Source organism: Theobroma umbraticum, unplaced genomic scaffold (genome assembly GCF_002168275.2).
Source record: "Theobroma umbraticum cultivar Fairchild unplaced genomic scaffold, ASM216827v3 scaffold_95.0, whole genome shotgun sequence".
In the NCBI taxonomy this organism is placed as follows: domain Eukaryota; kingdom Viridiplantae; phylum Streptophyta; class Magnoliopsida; order Malvales; family Malvaceae; genus Theobroma; species Theobroma umbraticum.
In genome coordinates this window covers 11,254,525-11,267,174 of record NW_018397257.1, presented here as the reverse complement: position 1 = coordinate 11,267,174, position 12,650 = coordinate 11,254,525, and the positions used below count along the sequence as shown (strand labels likewise).

The following is a 12,650-nucleotide window of genomic DNA, read 5'->3' as shown; positions in this document are numbered from 1 at the left end:
GATACATGGAACATATACCTACTTTTAAGAAAAATAAGAGGTTGGAGCAACATAGATTAGGGTGAGAACTTTTGCAAGGCAACAAAAAGAAATAGATAGGTTGGACTGATCTGAGACAGGGATTGTGGGCTTATCACCTAACCTTTACCTTGACCATGCTGAGGCCAGGAGATGTATGTTCTAGTGCCTAGACTAGACCAGGACCTGATGTTGAGCCTGGCAGTGGAAGAAGTTGGATCTGAGGCTATCCAATGAGTCTGATAGGCCGAGGTAGAATTGCTTTGGTTAAGTGATGCTAAGGCCCAAGAAACCCTCTGGAAAGAGAAAAACTAAGCAACGCTTTATTTTATTGATTTTTGTTTGGATCTATCTTGATTTGGCAAGGTTAAGTCAACTTCTCCTGAATCTCAGGAAAATAATTAACGATTCCCTTAATATTAAATCAAACTTACAATGTCCACCCAATCTGATAATGCCATTTCCGGATCGTTCTTAGCTAAGTTGAAGTTTGACAACTATATATACCATTCATTAATCTACAGGAGTCAACCAGTATTGGAGCTGAAAATAGTAAAATAATGATCACAAAGTATCTGTTTTCCATGGAGATACTAGGCTTGAATTATTCCATGTGCTGGAGATTCGTCATTAACAACTGAACCTAGAATCATTCTCATGGATACAGTGAGATTCTAATTCATCATGAAGGTAAAGAACTGATCGTATTCTGAAATCCAAATTACATGACTTTAATCTTAGACAACGCCTAAACGTGGACTGGTGTGGAATTTGGTGGAGTAGGAGCTGAGGCAACCTTCCTGCCGCGTTCGGACCGACTGTTCTCTGCAAACTTGAGACTTCCCTGATGCAACCCTTTCTGCTTCTCCTCCTCGTTCCATTCAGAACCATAGCAGTGCTCCTCAGTACCTTTTATTACATCCTTTGAAGGAGAACACCTCCTAAGGTTTGGAGGATCCACAAGACCCACAGCCTGCCCCTCATGCCAAAATATCGAGCTTCTCTATCTGAAGCAAATCCACCAAAGGGACGAGCAAGAAGATTTTCCATTCCCAAGGTAGCAGCGATTGTTCCCGCAGTGCTGAGTTTAAGATCAAACTTGTGGTTACAATAGAAAATTATGTTTTGTTTCTGGACACTCCTGTTTATGTTAGCAGAGGTTCAATGACTTTGATGACTAATTAATGCAAGAGAGAAACTCACCTATCATAGAAGTAGTCGGCATTAATTAGTCATCAAAGTCATTTAATGACCATAGAGGAGGACAAAGATCCAGGTCCGGTAATTTGTGATGGCGTACCACATCACCTGAATAATGTTTGGGCATTATTTTTAGTAAAGAATTGACATATCAGATCTTTCAGCTTTATGAGAAAGATAAAATTAAAGTGTCTAAAGAAACTTAGCTTGGAGAATTTATCTTTTGCAACATCACCCTTCTTCTGCAGCATACTAAAGGACCAAGATGCCCATGATGACGTGAAACCACCCTGGTATGAAGAAAGCAATTCTCTAGGCAGTGAATGGCGTAGCTCCAGCTTGTCGAGTAATGTCATAAACTAAGGGCATCAGAAGTTGAGTGGCACCACCTCCCATGTTAACCCATCCTGCTGCAGTTCCATTGACAAGGCCAATAATCTTGCTGTTAAACGTCGAGCTCATCCAATACCGGTAAGAGAAAAATGTAGCAAGCGAGAATCCAATCATAAACCGGACAGCAATGTAACCTCCTGCATCTGAAACAAATGACATGCAGAAGACAGTTGGAGCTGATAACATAATCAAAAACGCGCATCTGTAACGAGGCCTCAGTAGGTCACAAACTGCACCCATTACAAGCCTAGAAAATATACTGCCAGAAACAGAAGCAACCCCAGCGTTACCGATGTCCTGTTTCTTTTAGTTCAAATTGTCACGAATTATAGGAACAAGGGGTCCAGCAGCAAACGTGGAGATAAAGCAAGTGAAGAAGGAGATCCAAGATAAGTGAAAGGTTCTCATGTGAGGATTGGCAAAAGAGAAAAGCTTGAACACTTTTGCCCTATGCTCTGAAGCTACAGGTAAATCAAACTTTGCTGTTGTATCAGTTGGGACGATTGGTGAAGCAACTGAGAAGGCTAGAACTGGTTCCCTGCCAGTCACTCCATGCATGGATCTTCCGGATGAACCTTCAATATCACCCATTTCTGTGTCTCTTGAAAGAGACTGGTTTGTGATAGGAAGTGTTTGTGTTGTGTAACAAGAGATCAGAACTATAGTATTTATGATGGAGTTGGTCGATTGACATTGTCAAAACCCCGAGGGAGCCAGTGGAGATTCCTAGCCACTGTGATACTTGATATTTGAATAAACAAAAGAAACCCCTCACCCCTTATCCAGCTAGACATGAGCTTGGTGCGGGGAGGGCCTCATCGTAGATCCCAAAGGATCATTTTGCCCTTTCATCAAGGCCAGTCAAACTTGTAAACTACTAAGACCAACCTTAATTTTATGATTTTTCTAATGAAACAGCGTTCCCACTACCCTGCTGTTGTTAGATGGTCATTATAAGCATTTTTTTTTTTGAAAAGTATTTTTATTATAAGCATGTTTGACTATCAATCTGTGGTCCAAAATAAGGACACAAGGCAAGGTAATAACATATGCATTGCCTGATAATATCTAAATTGGTGGAGGAATTTGACTATCCTCATTGCCATTTGATTTATATGAAAGGACCATATAAGTTATTATAGCAGCAGGAGACATTTTTTGAAACCAAGACGTCTTTGGAACAAACTGAGGGCCATGACTTGAACTAGAAGGGTGCAATACCGTTCATATCAATTCTGAAATCACCTGTTGATATATAAAAAGCTGGTTTTCTGATATTTATGCACAACTAATCTTAGGGGTAACCTGGAAAGTAAGGGTAGCAAGCACAGATATGCAGGTAAGTTAGAAATGAAAATGTAAATCTAAGAAATTTACATCATTAATCGGTATTCAGAATCTGAGGGAATAGTCAGTTCCTTAGAATGGAAAGACTATGAACATATAACTTGCTTTGTCGTTGAAACAGTTTGATCCAACTCTGAATTTCTTTTCATAACTTCTGATATGCATTGAGTTTTTGAATGCTGTTGTAACAAAGCCAATGATAACTAGTAGTTAAGATTCTCAAGAAAGCAGGTTGTCTCTTTGTCTATGACTACGGACATCAATTCAGAAATATTCTCATCATTGGATGATGCTGCATACCAGTTAATTTGCTTTTAGAAATACATGCCTAGTAAGTAAAAGAAATTAAAAAATTTGGAAAGAGTTAAGACTAACTAATAATTCTAGTACCACCTTCTTGCATATTGTTTCTCTCCTTCGTGACTGTCAGCTTTGTTGAATCGTATTCTATCTTTATTTCCTTTTCTGTACAATATATAAAATTACTTATTCTATCTCAGCCCCTCTCTCTCTCTCTCTCACACACACACACACGCAATCATTTCAAAATATTATTTACCGTCCAAAGAACTTGGAATTTGGGTGCAGTAAATGGTGGTTTTCAATCTCTTTTTATGGCTAATCTCAAAATGGTTGAGTCATCAGTTTATGATGTAAGGATTTGTCAGATAAATCATCAGTTAACTCTATGTAAACCATGGTACAAGATTAGTATAACTCAAGGAGATACAGCATGACACTTAATTAATTCTACCCTTACCATTGATTTTCAAGGATCTTGCATTAAAATAAAAATAAATGAAAAAGTTGGAGATGTGATCATCATTTACTTCCAAAGATGGACAACAAAACAAGTTGCAATATCTACAAAAAGGCAAAACCCATTATTCAATGTATACTTTGAATAATATAATGTTCTAAAAATCTCTCAGGTCTCCCAAGTGGCAACCAGGGTTTTGAACTTTTGGGAGCTGAGACATCAGAATGCGGCCAGGGACTGTCGTACCTAATTCCAAAGATGAAGGGATGGCTTCTGCACCAAATCTTAACAGAGATAATGTATTCTTCTGCTGATGTAATGTGCCAAATAAAGTACTGAAAATGTATTCTATTTTCAGTTTGTTTTGCTTATGTATACTTGGATTTAATACTAGTTGTGTCTTACAATCAAAGACAAGTCAACTTTTCCCTTAAATCCCAGCTAGTGATTGAGATCCTTCAGGGCATAAATATTAAAAATTTCCAATTCCAATCGAATCACAAGCTGCCATGCAATGGGTCATTCCATCCCAGGATGAAGCCTGATCCAGTATATATTGAGATCTACATGGATGATTCAGTATGGACATCAATAAACAATGCCCAGTTTTGATTCTTTTCTTAATTACCAACATGAATCTGAAAATCCTGTTTATGGATATTATAACATCCAGGTTGCACTTCAACAACTAAGCTTAACCTTAAAAGTGAACAAGAAGGTTTCTCAAGGGAAGATGAAAAGGAAGAAAAGAGGAAGATACAGACATAAGAGAGAGCACCAACCTTGTCATTATTCAACAAGACACGCTATTATTTTGTGATCTTGCCTTTTGATGGACTAAACATGGGATGGTGTTGTATCTGGCGGCGTTGGTGCTGAGGCCACACGCCTGCCACGCTCTGACCGGCTGTTCTCGGCAAACTTGAGACTTGCTGAGTGCATGCCCTTATTCTTTTCGTCCTCGTTGTACTCTGAGGAGTAGTAATGTTCTTCAGAGGATTTTGTTACATCTTTCGAAGGTGGAAGGAACATGCTACCCCATTGTGGGAAATGCACCAGAGTCACAGGAAGAGTGCAAGCCACAATCATGACTCCCATCCATGAAAGACCTGCTGCTGTGGAAAATCTTGAGGTTGAGAAGAAAATTAGCTGTGTCAATCCGGACCCGAAGTTCCCACCTGCCCCTGTTAGACCCGAAATGATTCCCAAAGATCGTCGTGATATGAATGGAATAATGCCAAAAGTAGCTCCGCACGCTGCTTGAGCTCCAACGGAGAAGAGGATCATTGCCAAGATAGCAATAGGAAGTGTGTTGGCACGGCCAAGCCAGATACAGAAGAGACCTCCTAAGGTTTGCAGGATCCATAGGACCCATAGCCTGCCTCTCATGCCAAACAAACGGGCTGCTCTATCAGAAGCGAAACCACCAAAGGGGCGAGCAACAATGTTTGCCATACCAAAAATAGCAGCAATTATTCCAGCTGTGTGGAGTTTGAGATCGAACCTGTTGATTACAGTAGAATTTATTGTTTGTTCGTTTTCTTTAAGAAAAAAATAAAGATAGGTTTTCGTTTAACTATTTGCAATTAGGCAAACTCACCTGTCATAGAAATATTCAGCAATGACATTATCTGTTGACAATTCAACTCCCATGGAGTAGCCATAGAGAAGGACAAAGATCCAGGTCCTGTAATTTGTAACGGCATACCATAGCACCTGAAACAATAATACCTTTTGTTAGTAAAGAATTGACATCATGGTAATTTGCTTTGGTCGCTAAGAGGGAAATCAAAAAGTATATTTGATCACTTACCTTGCTGAATTTATCTTTGGCAACATCACCCTTCTTTTGTAGAGTACTAAGGTTCCCATCAGGCAAGTCCTGGCCAAGGGTTAAGACCATGATCCCCATGATGACATGAAGCGATCCAGGGATGAAGAAAGCAATTCTCCAGGCAGTGAATGGAGTTGATCCAGCTCGTCGAATAATGTCATAAACTAAGGGCATCAAAAGTTGAGTAGCACCTCCTCCCATGTTTCCCCATCCGGCTGCAGTTCCATTGACAAGACCGATAATCTTGCTGTTAAACATTGTGCTCATCCAGTACTGGCAAGACACGAACGTAGCAAGGGAGAATCCGATCATAAACCGGACAGCGATGTAACCTCCAGCATCTGCAACAAATGGCATGCAAAAGACAGTTGGAGCTGACAACATGATCAAAAATGCGCAGCCATAACGGGGCCCCAAAAGGTCGCAAACAGCACCCATTGCAAGCCTTGAGAATATACTTCCAGAAACAGAAGCAACCCCAGCATTCCCAATATCTTGTTTCGTTAAATTGAGGTTGTCACGGATGATGGGAACAAGGGGTGCGGCAGCAAAGGTAGAGACGAAGCAAGTGAAGAAAGAGATCCAGGATAAGTGAAAGGTTCTCATGTGGGGGTTAGCAAAAGAGAAAAGCTTGAAAACCTTGGCTTTGTGCTCAGAATCCACAGGCAGGTCAAAGTTAGCTGTTGTATCAGTTGGGACCATTGGTGATGCAACTGATAAGGCAAAAGTTGGTTCCCTTCCAGTGACTCCGTGCATGGAGCTTCCTGGGGATCCCTCAATGTCACCCATGTTTCTACCTTTCTTTTTCTGAAGCTTGCTCCTTTTTCCGCTCTAAAGAAATTGGAAAAAGTATCCAACTGTTGTTTAGACTAAAGGAAAGTTGCCCGGTATTTATATAGGATTCCCGTTGACATTGTGAGAGCTGTTTAAAGAGCTAATGGAGATTCCCAACAGTCAAGAAAATATAAAAAGTAATGAAAAAGAATGCACTTCGCCGCATCTGGCTGTGAACAGGAATAAGTCTCGTCGTATATCCCAAAGGATCAATAGACTCCGTAGAAAGGGCCCACTAGCTGTTTAATTATCACACTAACCTCAGATTATCAGCACTAATCAACGATCATTATCATTTTCCAAATTCTTAATGGGATGTTTACGACTCCATGTCCTCCAGAGATTAAGGGCATTGCAGGGCATTAACATTTGCCCTGGAAGAGGTAGAGTGCTACAGACTCGAGGGCCAAGTATGGACAGAATTAATTAAGAAATATTGAAGAAAGTTTTGTGGTCGTGCTGCCAATGTTTAACCTAATAAACTAGGAAAAGTATAGCCTTGATTAATGAACGTTTCTTTGCAACATGTAAGGAGTTAAAGCTAGAGTATCTTCAAATGATCAGTCAATTACATCTACTGAACTTCGAGTTCCTGCCAAACACAAACAAAGGAGCAACAAAGAAAGTACATGATCCTTGGCATCTTATTAATTACAATTGAAAAATTTTTGAAGGGGATTTTTCCATCCTCCTTTGCAATGAAACTCCAATCTTTCAAAAAAAAATTACAATTGGAAAATAGTCCACCAGGCCTTACTTTCAGAAGTTTTGAACACATGGGCCGTAGGTTTGAACCCTCCAAGGTCAATCTGCGAAGATTAAATTGCTAATAATTTTAATGTTGGTTTATACAACTTGACCTAATTCTAGCCATGCGAAATTCCTTTTGTGTCTTTTGTTTATTTTCAATCATTCCGCTGATATGTATTGCAGTAGATCAGCTTTGCCAAATTCTAATAGCAGCCCCAAAGCTGTTTCCTGGAACAAGTGGAAGTGTGCATGCATGCTTACCTCATCTCCACGTTGGGTAAATCTTTGCTGCCTTTGTGTCTGACCTTTATATTTCCTTAGATCACATATATCATGAATAAATAATCGGTTGCATATATCGAAAAAATTGCATTTGATATTCATCATTATACAATAGTTTTTCACAATATGAAAATTCTTCACTCTCTCTATATCAACAGTAGAGTTTATAAACTTCACAAGTTGACGGTATATATGTTCATTTAATAATAAGTTAATTTGTTATTATTTTTAAATATCTTAATGGATAAACATTAACAAAGTAGTTACGCACTTAAATTCTTGAAACAGGGGCGATAATGCTTAATTAAAAAATAATGCAGAAAGGATATGTCCAGCACTAGCTGAGCAGACCTTAGCTTGGCAAAAGCTCAAACCCTGGCAGCAAATAATTTTGGGAATAAAAAAGCCTTTTCAATTGCAATCTTCCAATTCAAACCATTTCCCATTAAGGGTAACATGTCACGTTTGCTACTTGATATATTAAAAAAAATGGCCTACAATTTCATACTTCTGCTTAGGTCAAATGGTACATCTTTTTCTTTAATGCATAAGGTCGACGACTGGAGCTTTCTTTTCTCCTCGTAATTTTGCTTACCAATTCTTCGATGAAGACAGAAATGATATGATATAGCTCATCCTTACCCTTTCACAGGCTCTGAGAGTTTTCCTTATGGAAAGTACTATTTTTAGAAGAATATATGAACCACATGACTTGGTTTCATGCTGGGATTTGTTGGAGATGAATTAGCTGGAGAAGCAACTTTGGTTGCAAAACTTTTCTTGCATTGTTTAAGAGCTTGATATCATGGAAATGACTTGGGATTTGTTTGCAATTTTTGTTTTTTAAAGGCTGAAGTTGAATTTGAATATATTGTTAAATTTTTAAAACAAATATTTAATTTAAAATCAATTGACAATAGATGAATATATAACGCCACAATAAAAAGATTCGAGCATCTTAAAAGAAAAGAAAATACTTTCATTATAAGAACCTTTGCTGATCATTGCTTATCAGTATAAGATAGAGGAGAAAGGTCCATTATATAAGATGTTTAACTGATCAGATTGCTTAGTTGGAAATGGATAAAGATTGCCAGCTTTTATAGGAAAAAAATGTGCAGCAGTTCACTCTTAAAAACAAAAAATTTCCTATTTTCTTTTTTGTCAACTCTTATATATATACACACTGGGAGTTGAGTCATGGAAGGATTTAAAATAGATGAAGCTCTTTTTGACTAAAATTAAGTTTTAATTACAATTTGATTAAGGCTAATATATTACTTAATTTGTGCAAAACGTGGTACTAAAACCAATCTTGAAAAGGGCACGTAAATTCATATGAGATTTATAATTTACTCATATAATTTACGAATGTAATTCAAAAAAAATTTCAAAAGACAAGAATTATCTCTCAACATGTAATTTAAACTCGAATAAAAAATGGGAATAGGAGATATGCCTCATTAAAGTAGAGCAAATTTGGAAAATGGGATTGCTTGGCTACAGCCAACTAAGCATTAAAAACAATTAAGTGGTAATTTCATCAAGTTAGGTAGCCAAGCCAAGAATGCAACAAACCAGCTCAACATTATCTTGAGGGGCCAGAAAGCATGAACTATGAATTGTATATTACCAGGCAGGGATAACATTGACTAATGCACATTCTTAAAATATATGAATAAAACAAACCATTGTTTGAACGCTTTCGTTTGCTCTAGGAAGATAAGTACCGACCGTACGCAAAGTACATTTGTTTGAAATATTTCTAAGAATTCATGCACCCAACTAATTCTTTGCATATATCACCTAATAAACAAACAGAGTTCATATATTTTGAGCAATCTCAGAATAGAGAAAGGAGTTGCCCAATGAAGACAAGCTAGATGGTAGTTGGCAAAGAACCTGTTTCAATCAACATAGGTGGATAGCTGGTTTTTGGATGATTGGGGGGTTAGCAACACAAAAGTCTTCTCTATGTAATTAAACATAACATAAAGCTACCTGATGCCAGGCATGCCCATCAAAATGAAATGATCCGATGCCAACAAATACAAGAGCTCTAAGTTTGGTATACAGCACCTAGGAAGTAAACAAGCTCACGATGCCACAAATACTGATTAAAAAGAATAACGAGAAAGCTTTATATGTATAGCAACTCTACCCCTCATAACATAACTGATATTTCAAGTCAAATGTTAACTTTCGGGTTCAATTAGCAACCCCCTAAGTCATCAGCTGTTGTGAAACCAATAAATATCATTTCTGCTAATTCCGTATTTGAGTCTATTGAAACTAATTCCCTCACAAGGGCAAACCAACCAACCCAAATTGAAGGTATATTCTCTATTCATATGTTTTAAGTACTGGGACTACCCCTCCTTGGAACTGGTTTGTACAGCACAACAGTAACATACTTCGAACGGAAGCGGTGAGTGAACCCAAGTGCCACTACAGATCTTGGTGCCTCTCGGTTTTCAATGTAAAGATGATTTAGAATCACATTTTCTGGCAAAGGAAGATTCCCAGAAGCATTCATGCTCGCGGGGTAGCTAAGCAAGGTACGATGCAGGTGTGCAGGGACAACTGGTGGGTCACGTGCATCATCTTCATTTCCAGGGTACACATTATTATAACTTGAATCAGGTGATTTTGGTACTTCAAACCCCATAACAGTTGCTTCATCCTGCACAAAAGACTGCATGTTTAAACTATGAAAATTTCAATGATCCAAATAATAACCAATATTCCATGACTTACTTGATCTTCACTGAATTGGTTGTTCATACTGATAAGTGACACAAGCGGCCAACAGGGCTAAATCATAAACAAAGCAAAATTATAACACAAGTAAGCCTGAAACAAAGCAATTTATTCTGTAAGCATTTCAAAGTTTAAGCAAGCAGCATGAACAAGTAAATTAACAATTAAAGAAAAATACAAACACTTGTGATGTTACAAATAAAAAAAGCAATGAAAACAGAATTCACGAAAGCCTTATTCAAACTAGAATGTGCAGTACTAAAACATTATCATCCAAATGAAAGTTTGCCACAGACCAACTAGACCCCATTTCTTTGCAGTCAAGAATGATAAGATGAGGCTTTAAGCTCATCTGCAGTGTTGAATTGCTTCCCACAAGGCTAGAAAACACATTCCGTCTCCAAAAGAGTTCAGTATGCAAAATGCAAATAATCTACAGTCGCTACTAGCATGTTTGATTATCGTGGAGCGGAGAAACATCTAACTTATTTGTGTTTTAGCCCCACAGACTCAGATCCAAAAAGTAGTCCCAAAGTCTTCATTTGAGAAGAGCACATGAATAGTGCACAATTCTCATTGATGGATTCTCAAAGAAGTCTTCACATCTAAGTCTGAGAATCCAATATTCTTCGAGCACCACTTAGCTTTGGTTTCATTCTTCATGAAAAATAAATATTAGTAGTCAAGCCAGCCTGAAAATGCAGATCATCAATTAAACTAGACAGCAATCAGAACACTAAAAAAAATGCCCTACTGTACATATGAAGTGCAAATGACACCAAAAGGCAGCTGGGCCACCTTGTAAGTGAATGGAGCATGTGAACTCAGATGACTACAGGATAAAGTGGGAAAACAGATGCTACGAAAATGGAAAAACAAAAACAAGGCACAGTTCATTAAGACCAGCAGAAATGTGATAAAAAGCTTAGACTATGTCCCACTTCCTAATAAGGAGGGGGAGGATGGAGGAACCATATGTGATGGTATAGTTATTATAATCAGAAGAGCCTTTATCACTAGCATGAGCAAAAGCCATTCAACTTAAGCATCAAGAACAAGCAAAGTAGCTTAAGTTGTCTGAGAAATACAAAGAAGAATCATTCAGAGAGTATGAGTAAAAACATCTTTTGATTGCCCACAGGCAACATAACAAGGATAACAATCACACAGATGAATCTTCTTATTTATTAAAAATGTATGACATTCAAATGCATTTTACAGGGTAACCTGTGAAACAAAATGCCTTCACTTTAAACTGGCATATCCTTGTCTGTTCATTGATGCCCAGTCTTTATCCAGAAAAGATTTGTCTTTGAGGCTTCTAAGTTGGAATCATCAATAAAGTGGCACAAAAAAATTCATAACCTTTCAAAGATTTTTTATGCAAGCAATAAAATTTGGTCTTATGTTAAAATGTTAGAAAAAAATGTTTTCTGATGGAAGAGCTCTCTGATAAATTAAACAGATTTGAATAAATCCTGGTTTTATTTCTATGTAACAAGAGAGATATCTTTTGGCATTAAGTGAGGATCACAGCCACATTACCAACTTTGTACAGCAAAATAATAGGACTGTACTTAAGGTTTCATTATCAGAGGCGTCTGTTGAGGCTGTTGAATCAAACAAAACCCCAAAGTGGGACTAATAAGGTCCTGTTTATATAATCTATTGAAATTGTCCTATTCAATTTCATAGCATGTTGGGCAACAATATCCCCACAATTCTGTGAAGCAACAATTCTGAGCAACTCATAAACAAGCTCCTACACAGGCACTCTTAGGGCCATTCTCCAACCAAATACCCCTAGAATTCATAGCAATATCGAATCTTTATAACAGCAGCGACCATAACAATGAAAACATAAATCTCTTCAAAGCATACAATGCAAAGCTTGTCATATCATAATCCACATATCTTATTCGAACCCAAAGAATTCAGCTCAATTAAAGCAATAAAAGAAACAACAGACACAAGGTAAAATTCCACAGAAGGCTAAAAAAGAAGAAAAAAAATTGTTTACAGAAAATAAATTTGTCAAATAACAGTCAACAAGAGACTGACCCGATTTGATGGTGGCCCAATCCCCTTCAATCACCAAAACCCCAGCTTCTGAATACCACGTCTCTCCTTAAAAAACCAAACTTTACCAGTAAAATAACTGAATAATTCTTCACTCTCACCAAGCTTGCCTGCAAAATCAAACCCAGATTAAATCAAATGCAGCACATTAAAAAAAACTAGCAAAACAAAAAATTTCCCAACAATTTAAACCCCTAAAATTCACTGAAAACCTATAAGAAATAAAATTCGGCTCAATATAATTTTTAAAAAAAATCCCAAGATGGGATTTCAAGAAATAAGAAATACAAAGCAACCAGGGTGAGAAAAGAGGAAGAAAGAAATAAAATATATAGAAAGAGTGTGGCTTACCCTGAGCATAAGAGAAAAAATTTTCAGAAGAAACGGAAAAAA

The 12,650-nt window shown here is 37.6% G+C and overlaps 2 protein-coding genes and 1 pseudogene across 2 annotated transcripts; all 3 read right to left on the bottom strand.

Moving 5' to 3' along the window:
- Positions 1-480: 480 nt before the first annotated feature.
- Positions 481-2,202, bottom strand: LOC110412078 (high-affinity nitrate transporter 2.1-like; annotated as a pseudogene).
- A 2,094-nt stretch (positions 2,203-4,296) lies between these two features.
- LOC110412077 (high-affinity nitrate transporter 2.1-like) lies at positions 4,297-6,396 on the bottom strand. The gene is made up of 3 exons (XM_021422510.1): positions 5,532-6,396; positions 5,319-5,434; positions 4,297-5,222 (listed from the first exon to the last, which is right to left on the bottom strand). The coding sequence occupies exons 1-3, from the start codon at positions 6,339-6,341 to the stop codon at positions 4,556-4,558; spliced, it is 1,593 nt and encodes a 530-aa protein (XP_021278185.1). The 5' UTR covers positions 6,342-6,396; the 3' UTR covers positions 4,297-4,555.
- Positions 6,397-9,369: 2,973 nt separating this feature from the next.
- On the bottom strand, positions 9,370-12,650 carry LOC110412660 (5'-AMP-activated protein kinase beta-2 subunit protein). Its single transcript, XM_021423253.1, has 4 exons — positions 12,609-12,650; positions 12,240-12,367; positions 10,176-10,271; positions 9,370-10,101 (listed from the first exon to the last, which is right to left on the bottom strand). Exons 3-4 carry the CDS (start codon positions 10,200-10,202, stop codon positions 9,775-9,777), a joined length of 354 nt encoding a protein of 117 aa, XP_021278928.1. The 5' UTR covers positions 10,203-10,271; positions 12,240-12,367; positions 12,609-12,650; the 3' UTR covers positions 9,370-9,774.